This window comes from Mus caroli, chromosome 9 (assembly GCF_900094665.2).
Source record: "Mus caroli chromosome 9, CAROLI_EIJ_v1.1, whole genome shotgun sequence".
NCBI lineage: Eukaryota > Metazoa > Chordata > Mammalia > Rodentia > Muridae > Mus > Mus caroli.
In genome coordinates this window covers 52,809,980-52,826,348 of record NC_034578.1, presented here as the reverse complement: position 1 = coordinate 52,826,348, position 16,369 = coordinate 52,809,980, and the positions used below count along the sequence as shown (strand labels likewise).

The following is a 16,369-nucleotide window of genomic DNA, read 5'->3' as shown; positions in this document are numbered from 1 at the left end:
TGCAGCAACCCCCTCCTCCCCTCTCTCTACTTGCTCACCGTTTCACCTCTGGCAGCTGACATTTGCCTGGTACATGGTTAGGCCTCTATTGCTGGCTTCCAGGTGGGCAGGCAGGGAAGCCACAGGCCCACAGCTGGTTCTTGTGAGGTAGGATAGGCACAGACATGACTGGGTCATGTCAAGGAGGAACACTGAGGGCTGTGTGCCATGAGCCAGTACCCTGGTGTGCCGCCTCCAGAGCCACCAGCGGTTTCTCATCCCCAACAGTCGTCTTATCCCCCTATGTTCTTATCTATGTTCAGACATTTGCCTTCTGGCAAACGTGGCTGCTGCTGCCTCTCCACGTCCTTCTGTGCCCCACTTCCCTGTCACAGGATGCCTTATCTCATTGTGGCCCTCCTGAGCCCCTCTCACTTGCATCTTCCTGGCTGTCCCAAGTATAAATGCAGCTCTGGGAGCTTCAGGCACCTGGGTCGAGGCCTCTCCTCTGTCCCTGGCTGAGACTGGGCCTGACTGCTCCTGTTAGTGGCAGAGCTCTGTCCTCCCAGCCTCTGTATACTCTGTGGCTCTCTGAATCGAGGCCCTGGACACTGGGTAAGAGAGAAGGACCCTAGCAAGGGAAGAATGTGCCGCTTTACTCCTTCTGGGAGACATTTATTGAGAGTAGCCAGCACCCAAGCATTCCCAGCACCACCAGGCTTGGTTCTGGCCCTGTGAGGCCTGGGCGGTGATGGAAACAGTCCTGACCTCACAGTCAGGGCAGAGGTATGTAGAGACTGCTAGCCTTTCCTCAGAGCTTCTCCAAGTACGACCCAGGGACAAAGCCACGTTGTCCGTTCCGTTCCACAGTCCACCAGCCATCCTCCCCTTCCAGGATGACCGCCAGGATGTCTCCCGCGGAAATGTCCAGCTCATCAGAATTCTGGGCAAGAAATGGCAAGTGCGTGAGATGGGAGGAGCCACCAGGACGGGGTGCTGTGCTCTGCGGCCCCCACTTTGGCAGTGCGTGTTTGTCTCCCAGGGCAAGCAGTCTGCTGAGTCATACTAAGGCCTCCAGGGTGGTTCCTTTGCAGATAGACAGGCTGTGGGGTTCCCCAAAGGGACTTGGCCTCCTAACAAGCTCAGGTAGTCATGGAGACCTCCCACCCTGGGCTTCTCTCACTGCTTTAACCACTGCAGCTCCTCAGAAGTGCAAGGGCAAGCTCTAGACGAATCACACAGCAATCTACAGCTACCTGAGTACCCTGTTACTGTCCAGGTCTGTACCCCTGAATGTGACCTCAGTACAGCCCCATCTAGCCTGCCTACATGTCTGTCTATATGTGCGGGTATATTAGCCCAAGTTCAGGGCCTGCCTTCCAGGTCTACCCCTACCCACTTAAGCCCAGGGCTTGTGTTGGACTTCAGTCCATCTCTAGCACAGATGCTCTGTGGGGGCCCTGCCCACCTTTCTCCAAGGATGTCAGGAAATAGTTCCAGGGCAGCTCAAGGACTCATTTTTGGTCATTGTGCTTCTCTGGGTCCACAGCTAGAGAACAAGGCCTGACCCTCAACCCATGATCCATCCATAGCAGATCCTGGTCCAGCAGATGTCCACTGAACTATTCCAGTCTCTGGTGCTATGTAAGTGCTCAGGCCCCAGGCACGCTCCCAGGCGCAAGGGGAAGCCCTCACCTGTGCCGTGTAGTCGTAGAGTGCCCGGTAGTCCTGGGCTGATGAGTTAAGGTTTCCCTGGGTCGCCTGCACTTCGATGGATGCGTAGACCAACTCATTCCGCTCAGGGGTGGGAGTCAGAGTCTCTGTGGAAGCTGAGAGCAGGATGAGGCCTGAATCTGTCTGAGACTGCTGGGGTGGGGCTTCATCCTATACCATCCACACTCTTGGACAGAATACCTTTTCCCTCTGGGACATTAGTGTTCCATCAATGCTATACAGGAGTCCTCCCCTCCCCACTGGTGGGAGACGTGTCCCCTGTCCCATTAGCCCTTCCCCCTCATTTACCAGCAGGAGCAGGAGGAGGTGTGGTCTTGGGACTTCCATGTAGCAGCCCAGAGAACCTGGCGGTAGGGAGGAGAGAAGAGGGGTAGGCCTTGCCTTACCTCACTGGAAGCAAAGGGGATAATTGGGAATTCTCAGCGCTTCAGGACCTCTGCCAACCTGCTACCACCACAGGCCTCCATGGCAGCAGGCCTCCCCACAGGCCATTCCTGATAGTTCCTTCGTTCTCAGCATCCTCTCCTCCCACGGTCACTCTCCTGGTCATCTCCACACCTGCAGCCAGCAGGGCCCCATCCCCACCAGATCCCCAGCCCCAGACTCTGGGGAGGAAGAAGCTGCCTTTAAAGTTCAGCTCCCACATATCTTGCCAGGCCCAGCCAGTTTGGGCCAAGCAAGTCTTCTTTTCCTTGGCCCCACAATGACTAGGCCAAGTCACCCACAGGACACCTGACTACAGCCAGGCCAGGGAGATGGCCCTCTAAAAGCCTGGTGAATCCAAATGTCTGGGCTTCGGGCCATTCATAAGCCCCCTGGAAGTCACCCGTGCTGCCTCGCAGTTAAGACACTACCCTGCCTCTCAGTGGGGCCAGACAAGGAAGCCAGAGTGGGCACTTGCCCAGGACTCTCTGCATAGTCATTGGTGAATAACTGGAGTGTGAGTAATTAGTACTTGGACGCTCTTGGACCCGGGGCGCTCTGATGGTAGTTTGATCCTGGAATATCTCAATGGGATGGCCAGCTCCTGAACAGGGTACCAGACCCACAGGAGCTGTTCAGCCATGAGATGTGGAAGTCAGGCTGACCCTGCGGCTGTGTCCTGGTCATAGGCAGTTCATCGGGTACTCACCTCTTTATCACACCGCAGGAGGGCTGGACGCTAGGGCTGCCAATCAGTGGGGTCACCTCCCTGTCATAGTAGTTCTGGTAAGGCACCGGGGCTGCAGAGAGCAAATGCATGAGGCCAAGAGCAGTGAGGACCTCGTTCAGAGGACCGCCTGCCTCTGCCACCCCGTGCAGGGATTAAAGGCATGGAACACTGTGCCTGGCTTTTTTTAAAAAAGATTTTGTTTTATTAATTTTAATTATGTATAGATGCGTGTGTATTCATGTGGAAGCCAGAGGTGTTAGGTGTCTGGTGTGGGTGCTGGGAACTGAATGGGTTCTCCGGAAGAGTAGAACTACCCTGTGCCCCAGCCTGGCCTGGTGTAGAGCCAGCCAGACCTGGCTGTGGACACTCAGCTGCCCTCAGGCAGGACCTTACCTGGGGGCTCTCTGCCAGTGCTCTTGGACTGGATGAAGCCATTGATGTCGCCTTCCACATCACAGCCCTCAAGAGTCAGCCGCACTTCCTCATAGAGCTGGGGGTAGGGGTGAGCAAAGGCTGTGTTCAGGCTTCGCCCCAATGTCAGCCTGACCCCCAGCCTTACTATAGTCCTGCCACTGACTCTGAGCCAGAGGGACTGAGGAGAGGCCTCGGCTCACTCCTGTCCTCTGAGGCCCACACTTTAACCTGCCTTAAGATGAAGAAACACAGGAAAGTGACCTGCTAAGGTCAGGTCTCTCGGTAAAGCTAGAGACCACACTTTCTGCTGACACGAGGAAGCCACCAGGATCAACTAGCCATGGGCAGGAGGGGTCAGAGGTGCCCCTAAAGCACCCAGAACCAGAGCTCCTGCTGTAGCTGGTAGCCCCCCTAACCTGGGGTATGATGCACTATGGCCATCCCTGAGTATTGGATTCTATAAGGTGAGAGAGGGAGAAAGAAGTACCCTGGCCATCCCTGAGAGAGGGAGGGGGGTGAGGGAGGGGTGTAAGAGAACCTGGACCAGGCTCCCACCAGCATGAGCCTGGAGCAAAGCCCCTCCACCCCCAGCAAGTCTCTGCTGTGTTGGGGAGGACAGATGGACACAGCCCTGAAGGGGGACTTAGGAGGAAAAGGCAGAGGCAGGGGACCAGAGAAGCACGCTGTTCCCATGCTGGAGGCCAGGCCAGAGGCCATGTCAGATTCCTCTGTGTGAAGTGCAGAGGTCGGGGGACATGTGCTGGCTGAGCTTGCCACACTGCCCTCCCTCCCCTCAGCACACACCTCATCATCCTTGACACACTGCATGGAGAGTTGGTTACAGTGCACCCACAGGGCATTGCGGAGGATGGTGAGCCGGTCAAACTCCTGCAACTGGAAGGCCTAGTGAGGAGAAAAGGGAGAGAACTAACTGTGGGGCCAGGCCTGGCAGCCCACCACCACCGCTCAGCTAGGTGACCAGTGCAGAGCACCCTGCTGCAGCCAAGTCTAAAGCAAAGGCAGCCCAGAAGATCCCCACCGCTGCCTCTAGCCAGGGTGGCTGGAGGGAGGCTAGACTGTTAGGAGTGCCTGTTTGCATCTCCATGAAGTTCCTGTCCTAGAATGGAGGCTGGGGGAAGCTCGTGAAAGGTACAGGACTCTGCCCTGGTCTTGCCCATCAGTAGGTCCCAGGGTGGAACAAAGGGATCCGGGGCATAAAGCCAGATAGTATGGGGAGAGACCCAGCAGGTGTCAAGTGGAATGAGGGAGTGCCTCCCCCAGCCCCAGCTCCGTGCGGCGCCCCCCCCCCCCCGCGCGCGCGTGCGCGCACGCGCACACCCCCCCACACACAGGTAGGAGGAGCTTGTGGAGGAGCAGGCAGGCTGCGTGCTGGGCCACTTGCCTCACAGGTAGTCCGGTGCTCCTGCTCCCACTCGGTCCTCGCTCTCTCCAGTTGTTCGATATTTTGCCTGTACACTCGTTCTACAAACACAGGGGAGCCTTCGGCAGGCCTGGTAGCCTGGATCTCCTCTAACAGTTTCCAAGACAGTTCCATCCTCTGTCCTTCACTCCTCCAGAGACCCACCCAGCACAACCTCCCCATGTCCTGGGAGTCCCCTCCCCAGGGGCCTGGCTAGCTGTTGGTCACCACACACAGCCACCGCCCCACCCTTCCCACTTCCCCACTATGCTGTGAGCTCCAGGGGCTGGAGCAGAACTCAACATGCAGAGGTGCTACTCCACTTCCTGGTCCCCTCACTTTACAGATGGTAAACTGAGGCTCAAGGAGGGCACCTCTGTAAGCTGTTGTGATACAAGTTAGCAAGCTCAAGTTATGACTTGGTCATGTGGCACCTGCTGAGGGAGGAGCAGATGTTGGAGAGGTGGAACAGAGGGAAGAAGGATGCCATCCTGGGATGGGAGGATGGGGGGCAAATGCTGGCATCAGGTAAAGGACAGGAGCCAGGAAGGCTGAGTGTGAGCGTTTGTCATTCCGAGCGAGATGAAGGGATGTGTCCCTGTGGATCTGAGGCTCTGAAACCCAGTGGCTTAGATTCAAATGCTGTCAGCACCACTTAGCAGCTGTGTGACATTGGGTAGCTTATCTACCTGCTTTGGGTGCCCGGTTCCTTATGTTATGGCTGTGTGCAGTGGCTAAAGAGGAATGGTCTCTGCACTCTGGAGAGCATGCCTGGAGAGGCACACAGCGGACAGTGCTAGCAGGTGGGAGAGTACCGTCTGGAGGAAGAGGACCGGCTAGGCTTCCAGACAGTCTGGGAAGGTGGCCAGGGCTACGTACCTGCCTCTGTGGCTGACTCCTTGCACTGCTTGGCTTTGTTCTGGCTCTGAGGAGACAGGAGAGGGACACTGAGTCCAAGCCCAGAAATCCTAGCCTCGGAGCTACTCAGAAGTGACTGGCACCCTCCCTGGTCACCATCCGAAATCAGAGTATGGATGGGTGAATTCTATCATTCACCAGCAGCCTTACTGCTGAGGGGCTCGGGCCGGTTCCACAAGGGGGAAATAAAAGCAGAGGCCTGCAGACCACCAAGAAACACGGAGAATGCAGATGCCATGTGTTCTCTTCTGCATCACTGCGCAGAACCTGGACTCTGGTCAACCTGGATTCAACTCACCCACAGCCCCCTGCCCTCTCAGTCTCAGCTCCGGTCTGTAACAGGTACTGCATTTAAGCCCCCCTGCCCTCCCACCCTCACCCCCACACTATACACACCTTTTCTACTTGCTTCTGGTTGCCACTGGCACTCACACGCTCGAAGGCCTGCTCAGCATCATCTGCATCCCTGCACTTCTGGTCATATGCCTTCTTGGACTGAAGGTGTGGAGAGGCGTGTCTGCAGGGCAGCATGCCCCAGTGGGGAGGCTCCCTAAGCCCAGATTCCCTTCCCAGGGGTGGGGACTTTGGTAGAATTGGCATCATTCCCAGGGACAAAGATGCAGAGGCTGCGACTCGGCCCTGTCTTCTATACTGCTCTGCCCTCTCATGTGTCCCTTATCCCTGCTACTCTGGGCTCCTCAGCTGACTGGATCACTCATGGACTGCTGCATGTGGGACTGTCCCTCTGTTCTTCAGGCAAGGCACTGAGGGGCTTGTGATGATAAACAGGTCCTGGGCCTCCAGCACAGCCCCCAACAGGCCGATACACATAACGAAGAAAGGTCTGAGGCAAGCCCATCCCAGAAGTCCAACCCAGGACTCTCAGAGGGACCTCCAAGGCCCTCCCGTTTACCTCCATGGTCTTCTTGTAGAGCGACAGCTTGCTCTTCTGGACACGGTCCATGACCGCCTCGTACTGCAGGAGACATGAGGCTCTGAGCTCGGGGCTCTGGCCTCAAAATGTTCCCCTAGGCCAAGAGGATGGGTTGTCCTTGTCCCTGGGACATGACATCCTCTGAGCTCATTCATAAATGTGTGTGTGTCTGTGTTGTGTGTGTCTGTGTCCACCCTCTTCTAGAGACACCTCCTTCAAAATAATACCAGCCAGGTATTTAATCCCAGGACTTGGGAGGCTGAGGCAGGAGGATGTCTATGAGTGTGAGGCCAGCCTGGTCCATATAACCTGCTCCATGTCAGCCAAGGCTATATAGTGAGACCTTAAACAAACAAACAAACAAACAAACAAAACTGCAATACCTACACTCAGGACAGAACAACAACGAGAAGCTTGGGCAGTGGCTATGTCTAGTGTTTCCTTACTGTGGGACTCAGTCTGACTTGCTCTCCAGCCAGAGACTCCCTACCTCCACATATATACATCACATGAGTCCTGAGTCTTTCATTCACAAGCCACACGGAGTGTGCACTGGCATATACGCACACACCTAGTCCATACACAGCCCCATCGCCCAACTGCTCATATTGCATTCCCACAGGCCACTCGTGCATACACCACACTCCAGTGTTCACCCGTTCGTGACCACAGGCCAGACATCACGCATGCATGTAGCCACACCACAGGCACAGCACAACCTTTACCGCCCCCACCCCGACTCCCTGTTGGATGGATGGAGGGAAACGGCCAGGGCCGAGGCTTACAGTCAGGAGAATGGGGGTAAATGCCTGTGGCTTTAGGATTGGAGCCAGTTTGTGCCTAGGGTCCTGGGGGAGGCTCTGACAAGCCACCTGATTAGAGGCAACAACACAGAGACCTGCTTGTGCATCTGGGTAGCCGAGGACACCATGTGTCCCCCTCCTCGTGGACAGTGTACAGACTCAGGCTCTGATGGCAGAGTCTGGCTGTTCTGGGGGAGGAGCTGTTCTGATCACAAAGCTCAGAGTCTAGCCCATGTCCCCTGACACCTGCAGGTTTTCCACATGCTCTGTAGCAGGCCTCTGATCAGAGGGGTCACCTGTTTGAACACCAAGTCCAGGTAGTTTGGGGGGATAGCTTTGGGGGCTCATCTGTTCAGGAAGGCAACTTAGATTCCTGTAAGCCTGAGCTGTCCGGATGGGTAGCAAGGGTACATAGCTACACAACGAGCTAAGTTACTGCCTTATGGCCCTGTTTGTGAAGGGCCACGTTCCCAAAGCAAGGGATGTAAATAAGAGGGATCTCATACAAGAGAGAAACAGAGGCACAGGAAGGGGAAGGGACTTTCCTGGCCCCAGCTGTGAAGTAACCTCTTGCTCTCCAGGTGGGCTAAGTGCTCAGCCCATCCATCAGTCCCAGGTCTGGGAGTGGAATTGTGTACCTCCAGCTTTGTCAGCCTCCTCCCTGCAGAGCATCCCCCAACCTGTGTTTACACACCACCAGCCCACGAGGAGGAGCTCTCTTCCTGGCTATGTAGCCACTCCACGTGTGGCCAGCCATGCTCTGTGTATTGCTGAGCAGAGCTTCAGATGCTGAGCCAAGCCTGCGCTTTCCCTCGGAACTGTCTCTCCGTTCCTTGTTGAGCAGCCAGGCAGACTACTGGCCCCAAGTCTGCCTGTCTCCAGAACCAGCAGCCCTAATCCTTGTGTTTCAGAGCCAGCTTCCAGGGGCCACTCAACTCAGGTTGGATACTTAATTACAGTCTATGAAGGAGGAGAGTCTAAAAGCTCCACATGCTTTCTCTTCCGGGCACCTGGCAGCTCTGTGGTAGACCTTCTGGGCTATGTGAGAAAACTGTGGCTGAACATGAGCTGGGAGCAAAGCCAGGAAACATTCCTCGTCTCTGTTCTGCTCCAGTTCCTGCCTCTAGGTTCCTGCCCTAACTCCACTCAGTGATGGATTGTGACCTGAGAAGATAAACCTTTCTTCCCAAGTCGGGGGTTTATCAGAACATACACCCTCTCTCTACCCTTCATCAAGCCATGCTTCCCAACTGGCCCCCAGAACAGTGAGTGGGTGGCCTCGGGGGGGGGGTCCCCCACCTCCCCTCCTTCGCCCTCCCCACCCCCTCACCTTCTTCCGCTGCTCTTTCTGTCTCTCTCGGAACTCCTCCAGGCTCCGCAGCTCCTCACGCAGGGCCAGGGCCAGCTGGATGTGTGCACTGCCCACATTCTCTGTTTCTAGGGTGACAGCGTGGCCTCTGCCTGGACCAGTCTGTCTCCCTCACTCTACCTCCCACCCTCACATCCTCCATCAGCCTTTCAGCCTGGCACAGAGCTGAACCACAGACCAAGCATATAGCTCCTAACTTAGGCATCCCTACAAGGGCTAAGGGTCTTCCAGGAGACCCTAATGGCCCTGCTGCCCATGTAGAGATGATTGGAACTTACGCTGCTTCAGGGAGTCAAAGGAGGTCCTCAGGGAACTGCAAAACAGAAGTCTAGGTCAGCAGACACACATGCAGCAGGAGTCTGATGTCCTGCCTGACCCATGGTATTTTATTTTGGAGGGAAGGCCCTAAGCCATATTGACTACTATGGATGCAAGGGACCTTTGGCCATGGTCATCATTCATGTGACCCCCAAATTGGCATTCTAGAAAACAGTTTCCTTTGTAAATTACAAGGCAATGGAACCTTGCTGTGGTGGGAAAACCTCCTTGCTACGGCAGTTCTGTCCCCCACTTTCTCACTCCCCATGTCTTTGCAGCCCAGAGAAGAAGGGTGTGTCCACAGGAAGCTCCCTGCCTCTCTGAGACTTCCGCCCATGCAGGAACCTGGTTACTCAATATTGCCTGGATGAATCTGACACAGGGGAAGGTCTTTATAGCTCTTTCCAGCAGGTGGCATGGAAGGCATAAGGAAAGGCTGGGAGGTGGGCAGGGACAGAGTCAGGGACAGCTATGGCATCTGCTTCAGGCAGGGTACCGAGGGGAGGGAAAGGAAGAGGCTGCATGAACTAGAGCTAGAACAGTGCTCAAGCAGGAGAGGCTGCCAGGTAAAGCGGAAGCCCCTGGGCAAGTGGGGGTGATACCCGGGCAGCAGAGACAGACAGGCCACAAGTTCAAGGTCATCATGAGCGACAAAAAAAAAAAAAAGACTCTGTCCCAACTGCTCCCATCCCCTTCCCACAGAAATCCCCACTGCTCAGTTTACTTGAACCTTATTCTGAAATTGCTTCCTGAGTATAAGCATGCCCTGAAAAACAAATGATGGGTCCTCACTGTGTGTGGGGAAGCAGCACACTGGGCACCCTGGATTCTCTCTGGCAGCCTTGTTCACCCCAGAGCATTGTAGCGCTGAGGTCCAAGCAGAGATGCCAGCACGGCCAGCACACACTGCTGCTTATCCGTGGGTATCAGAGTCCTGGGGCCAATACGGAAACTGTGAGCGCGAGTCCAAGCTCCCAGGAGCAGGGCCCTCGAGAGGCATGTGCTCCATTCAGAGGAGGGGGCAGATAGTGTGTGTGGGAACCAACCTAGGAAATCAGCAGTGGCCTCTTTACTCCGGTCTCCACACACAAAAGCAGCACACCCTGTAGCCAGATGGGCAGGCTCTACCACTTATTCACTGTGTTACCCTGGGCAAGTCACCTGGCCCTCTGCCTCGACTTCCCTTCTATAGTGAGCAGTTAGCAGCACAAAGTGGTTTTGAGAATGATAGTCCACTCACTATAAGGCACCGTTGAAGCCTGGCGCAAGGCAGGAGCTTAACATGCCTGTCACACTCACACATATGCAAACTCCGCCAGTCCCCAGGACATCCCCCAGACACCAGCAGCCCAACTGGGTCTTCCTCTAACCCCAGTTGCGCTTTGGAAGAGTTTTCCAGTGGTGCCTTCCCAGAAGTGGCATCCTTAACTTCAGGTAGGAGGAGTCTCTCCCTGGCTACCCCAGCTTCCGTCCTTTCCCAGAGCCTCGCCGGCAGCTGAGTGACATCAGGCCGTGCATGTGAGGGAGATGTGCCTCTGTGCTCCCAGCTTGGGCTTAGGGGTACTAAATCTCTTAAGGACACAAAAGCAAACGCATGGTGGCACAGCCTGCCCCACGCTCAGCGTCCGTCGAGAGCCAAGTAGCCCCCTTGTTGCAAGCTTTCACTGCCTCTCTGCAGGGCGCTCTTCCGCCCCCTGGTGGTAATATAGTCACGTGGCACCTGTCGCATAACCAATTCCCTGGGTGAACTGTCAGGGAAGCCCACCTGCCTGTGCTTCCTTCCGGGGTAGGACGAATATGTTCCATGGGGGCTTCCTCTTCTCTTTGAACAGTTGGGGACATTGAGGCCAAGGAGGAGTGGCAACCTGACAGGACCCCTGGAGATCCAGGCCCTAAGGAGGATTATGGGGTCCTAGTTACTGCCAGGTGTCTTGCCTGACAAGACCATGGATCAGTACCAACAGCCTGGGAGCCATGAGATATGCAGATGTGCAGGCCTCTGCCAGTGACCAACCGCTGACCACTTAGTCCTAACCTTCCAGTGCTGACACACTCAGGATGAGAATGGATAGCCTGAATGGTTTCTGCCTCGGGCCCACAAGCCATTTACAGATAAGGAAACGGAGTCACTGAGGCCAAAAAACCACGTCCCACAGCCATCCAGGTGGCAAGAGGCAAAGCCTCAAGGCCAAGGGCTGCACTTATCGATAGCTCAGGGGTTAAGAGCACATTTGGTTCTTGCACCCACATCAGATGGCTCGCAGCCCTGTAACCCCAGCCCTAGCCATCACCACTGGCCTCCACGGGTCCCTGCACACATCCGCACAGCAGACATACAAACACAAATCCTAAAAGATAAAATGTCAAGGCCAGCCTTGCAGAGGAAGGTGACCACAGGTTAGAATGATTCTGACTTTCGATATTTATCACCAATGTGCAAACATGCAACACAGCCTGCTGGCCTGTAGCTTGGCTCTCGGGAGACCTAGAAACTCTAGCTGAAGTCTAGTTTCACGGTATAACTGCTCCTCACTAGGAGAACATGCCTCCACCCTGATCTCAGTGGAGCAGAGATCATAAAACACATGAAATCTCCTCTGATGGGACCATCTCAGCACTTGGGTTTAGGAGGGGTGAAGGTCAGGTGGGCTTTAAGGTGCCCATGGGCTAATGCTGCTCATCTGTAACCACAGAGAGGTTCACAGGACATTGGCCAAGGCACCCACAGCATCCCTCCTGGTGTAGCAAGAAGAAGAGTGGGAGGAGGTGCTACTTCTTGAGCAAGGTGAGGGTCTGGGCAGAAGCAGAGGACCAGACAGGAAGGCTGATCATGGTGTGTGCGGTATCATGACAGCTCCTGAAATACCTAGCCTATCCTTAGAATGCACCAAAAGTCACACAGGGCCTCAGGCAGGTTCACTACAGTAACAAGAGTGAGGAGTGAGAAAACTCATTCTAAGGTGTGACTAAAACTTCCTGTCATTTATGGGGACCCTGTGAGACCCTAGCTAGTGTGAGGCCTGAGGCAGGAATGCTGGTTTGAGGGCTGCACAGGAGGAGGTAGCCAGTGGAGCTCTCTCAGTGTGGGCTAGTCACAAAGTCACTTCACCCCCAGGCCTTTGTCTCATTGTTTACTCAGCTCTGCTACCCTGTCTTGTAGGCAGAGGGGACAGCTCCTCAATCCAGGGGGCTGGGTGTTGGAGGATGGCCACCAGCTAGGCCCTTTCCTAAGGACCAACACTTCCCACCCCCAAGGGACTAGAACAAGTGTTGTGGATCCACTTGCATTTCCTGCTGAGGGACTAGGTGTTTGGCAGATCTCTAACAGGTAGGCAAGGAGAGGGGGTCCCAGATGGGGGTTCAAAGATGGGTGATGAGGAGTCAGACTTTCAGCCTCTTCCTCCTAAGTGGAGGTGCAACCTGGTGGACTCTGTCTTCCCAGTGTGCCTCCTACCCCTGCTAGCAGACCATCCAGCAAGGTGGATCAGGACCTGTGGTCCTATCAGCCATCCCTTTGTTTAAACCGACCCCACAAAGGTCCCTAAGGCTCCCAGCCTGGTGAGAGAGTGGATTTATCGGTCCTGAGTACCTTCCTCTGCTTTGCATGGGATTTCTCTGTTGGCCTTGCTGTGTGTACTTAACAAAAGTTTCCCTGTAGCAGTTGATTCTGTCTGCCATGTCTGAGGTTTTGCCTGCTGCTACTTCTTGTGTTCCAGATTCTTTCTGCCGTTTCTTTCTTTTTATTGAAAGATTTACTTATTTGTGATCGTTTTCTGCCTGCATGTACACCTGCATGCCAGAAGAGGGCATCAGATCCCATTACAGATGGTTGTGAGCCACCATGTGGTTGCAGGGACTTGAACTTAGGACCTCTGGAAGAACAGCCATTGCTCTTAACCTCTGAGCCATCTCTCCAGCCCCTGCCTTTTAATTTCTTAACTGTCAGAGAAAATGAACCTGGTTCAGACCCCTAAGACTAACAACACTGTCAAGAGCCCTCCAGGTTGGAATGGAGAGGATGACCCTGTCTGAACCAAGCTCTTGACAGTGAGGCAAACCTGGAGGCCCTCTTGGAAGAAGTGCCTTGAGGAGAGTCTGCTGCAGAATGCTACAGGAGGGGGTCGGTCATCTCAGTGGTTTGCTACAGGAGGGGGTCGGTCATCTCAGTGGTTTGCTACAGGAGGGGGTCATCTCAGTGGTTTGAGTTCTTAAACTCCCTTGACAGTCCAGGCTGTGACATATAGTAGATATTCCATAAATGCTCACTGAAGGCATGAGCTGATGACAAATGCTTGGTCCACAGTTACACAGTGCCACATGGGACAGCAACATCACTTCCTGGATGTACCCATGTGCAGGGATCAGCAGGACCTGCAGGGGGCACAGCTCTGAGGGAAAAGGTAAGGCACAACGGCTCTAAGTGTGCCTGATGTTGTCATATCTTTGAGCCTTTGTCTACAAGTAGTTAAGACAGGAATGCCCCTCCTCCTCGGGGAACCCCAGACAGCCCTGCTCTCCTGCCCAGACCTTGGTCTGCTCTGGTCACTTTATCTTGCCCCTGTGGGTTTGCTTGTCTCCGGGGTACCCCTTTGCATGAAGACTACTCCAGGATCCTGCTCCCCAGCTCACAGTGTGGCTTCCCCCATGGCCTCAGTACTAGTCAGCCTGAAGGAAACAGCTCAGGAAGCCAGCCACACCTCTGAGTGAGCAGCACAGAGTTTATCTGCTGTGTGGAGGGGCCGGTGCGTGGGACAGGTGAGTCTCCAGAGACCCCACTGCTCACTGAGCATATCTTGCCTGTCACCACAAGCTATCCCCTTTCACAGACAGGGACTTGGGACTCCAAAAGTCAGGCAGACACTGTCCCTCTAGCCTTCTATAAGAAAAAAAGCAAGACCGACCCAGAGCCTCAAGCCCCGCAGCCATCCTTCTACAATGGGTGGGAGATTGTGGCCTGCCCCCCATTCACAGGGTGCCCAGCTCAGACACACACTGTGCTGGCTGTTGGTAGCATCTCCCACTCCACTGTGAGCCACAGGTGACTCACAGCCCACTGAGCATGCCTCACACAGACTTCCTGCAATGGACAGGAATAGCGCCTGTCACCGACCCCTCCTGGTTGGGTGAAGGTAAGCCCAGTGTGTCATATACTCTGCTCTTTCCAGAGCACTAACTAGTACAAGACCTTGATCTCAGGCACCACGCAGCTCCAGACCCCCCTGTCCAATTCCTGCCCAGTCTGCCACATCAGACAGTCCCAAGCCCCGAGTAAAGCCCAGAAGGTCCCTCAGAGGAAAGGTAGAGCTGCCAGCACTCTTACTTCATCTCTGTCTGGCCACCAGCCTTGCGTGCAATCTGCACCAGCTCCTTCCCGTATCTCTCCTCCGCCTGGGCCCTGTAAGGACAGAGCAATCATTGTGTCCCGGTCACCACTGTCGGCTGACCGTGGCCCCAAAATACGTGCAGAACCCAGGTTCTCTTGCCATACTCTGTTGGCAGGACCATCTCCTTCTGGGGACAAATGTCAGTTGGAAATGGGTCTGTCCTAAGGGCTGCTGCATGGTATATGCCCCTGGGGGAGGCCCAGGCCTAAGGGCCACAGGAGACAACAAGGGACTCTGGCTTTGAATGTGTGTGAGTGTGAGGTAGGGGTGTGTATGTGTGTGTGTGTGTGTGTGTGTGAGAGAGAGAGAAAGAGAGAGAGAGAAAGAGACAGAGAGACAGAGAGAGAGACACAGAAAGAGACAGAGAGACAGAGACACAGAGAGAGACACAGAGACAGAGAGAGACAGAGACACAGAGAGAGACCGAGAGAGAGAGACAGAGAGCAGAAGTACAGGTACATAGGTGCATATGAGTGTGCATGAGTGCACAAATGCACCTGTGGGGGTCAAAGGTCAACTTTCCTACCCCCCCTCCCCCTCTAAGATTTCATACATACCTATACCATATTTTGTAGAGACAGGGTCTCTGTTGTTTACCATACACCATGGTAGCCAGCCCATGAGCTTCTGTGGATTCTCCTGACACTGTATCCCCTCTTGCTATAGAAGGGGATTTGAACTCAGGTCCCCATGTTAGCTTAACAGGTGATTGACCCACTGAGCCACCTCCTCAGCTTTGGCTCTTAGCTTTTGACACATCCTGGGGGCAGCTGGGCTCGAGGGGGCGTAATCTGCCCCCTCTGCCCTGTCCTGACCACCAGCCCTGTCCTGCTTACCTCTGTCTGAGCAGCTCCTCCACATCCTTGCACATCTTCCTGCCATCCAGCAGCCTCTGCAGTAGCACCTCATACCCTGTGTGGGCCGTGAAGTCCCTGCACTGAAACACACATAGGACTCCATGAGAGCCCGGAAGGGAAGCAGGAACCCTGCCGAGAACAGCTTCTCCCTGACCTCCATGTCAAGAAGGACCCTGCTGAGCCTCCTTGATGGCCGCAGCACCCAGTTCTCTCTCGTGGAATGCCTGCCTGGCATTGCTCATACCCTTATGACACTGTGGCTTTAGCTAAGTGAGGAAGCAGGTTCAGGAAGTAAAAGTGACAGACAGATGGACGCAGCACCCCAGCTGCCTGGCTCCAGGTCTGCTGCACCCCAGCAGTGACTCACCTCTTAACTGGAGTGAAAGGGCATCTCTGGGAATTCTGGGACGCAGCTGACCTTGTGCCTAGGCCTTGCTAAGACAGTCCAGGTGACCCCTGACTAACTTGACACTCATGTCCCCCATTAGTGGGTTCTGAGCATGTCTGAGCAGCCAAGTGTGGGCAACCAGAGGAGGACAGAGGAAGTTCATGGAAGTTCCTGCAACATGCCACACCTAGGCTTCCCGCTGCAGCTCTCCCGGGTCCCTAGTAGGTGGCTTACTACAGGCAGTGGGACACAAACCCTGGAAGAAAGTAGGAGACATCTGTCTCCCTTTGGGGGCCTCGTATTCATCAACCCTCCACCCTTGGTGGATAGGGGAGATCTGGCCCCTCCCTGGTCTGTCTTCTGTGTTCCCTCAGATCCTCTCAAAGCCCCAGTGATTGAAAGGAACCCAGCTTCCCTGACCGCACACCCAAAACCGCCCACAGAGCCTGTCAGAGGTCAACGAGTCTCTCCCGGGCTCACCCACACTTAGCCTGACTCCAGCCTATGCTCCAGGCCTCCCCTCAAATTACGGGTGTGTGGGAAGCACGGGTGGAGTTAAAGTCAAGAGAAGGGCTGAATGGGGCCTAGCAAACACAGAAGCAGATGCTCACAGTCAGCTATTGGATGGATCACAGGGCTCCCAATGGAGAAGCTAGAGAAAGTACCCAAGGAGCTAAAGGGATCTGCAACCCTATAGT

At 55.0% G+C, this 16,369-nt stretch overlaps 1 protein-coding gene across 1 annotated transcript in view; it reads right to left on the bottom strand.

Moving 5' to 3' along the window:
• Positions 1–627: 627 nt before the first annotated feature.
• The window catches only part of Pstpip1 (proline-serine-threonine phosphatase interacting protein 1), a 39,731-nt gene continuing 23,989 nt past the window's right edge, over positions 628–16,369 (bottom strand). The window contains exons 2-15 of the mRNA XM_021172642.1: positions 15,263–15,363; positions 14,363–14,437; positions 9,003–9,037; positions 8,686–8,792; positions 6,532–6,594; positions 6,015–6,113; positions 5,580–5,625; positions 4,683–4,762; positions 4,085–4,183; positions 3,260–3,356; positions 2,846–2,936; positions 2,002–2,057; positions 1,675–1,808; positions 628–922 (exon numbers count right to left, since the gene is read on the bottom strand). Of these exons, the coding sequence (XP_021028301.1) occupies positions 791–922; positions 1,675–1,808; positions 2,002–2,057; positions 2,846–2,936; positions 3,260–3,356; positions 4,085–4,183; positions 4,683–4,762; positions 5,580–5,625; positions 6,015–6,113; positions 6,532–6,594; positions 8,686–8,792; positions 9,003–9,037; positions 14,363–14,437; positions 15,263–15,363 (1,215 nt within the window). The 3' untranslated portion in view covers positions 628–790. The remainder of the gene's footprint in view (positions 923–1,674; positions 1,809–2,001; positions 2,058–2,845; positions 2,937–3,259; positions 3,357–4,084; positions 4,184–4,682; positions 4,763–5,579; positions 5,626–6,014; positions 6,114–6,531; positions 6,595–8,685; positions 8,793–9,002; positions 9,038–14,362; positions 14,438–15,262; positions 15,364–16,369) is intronic.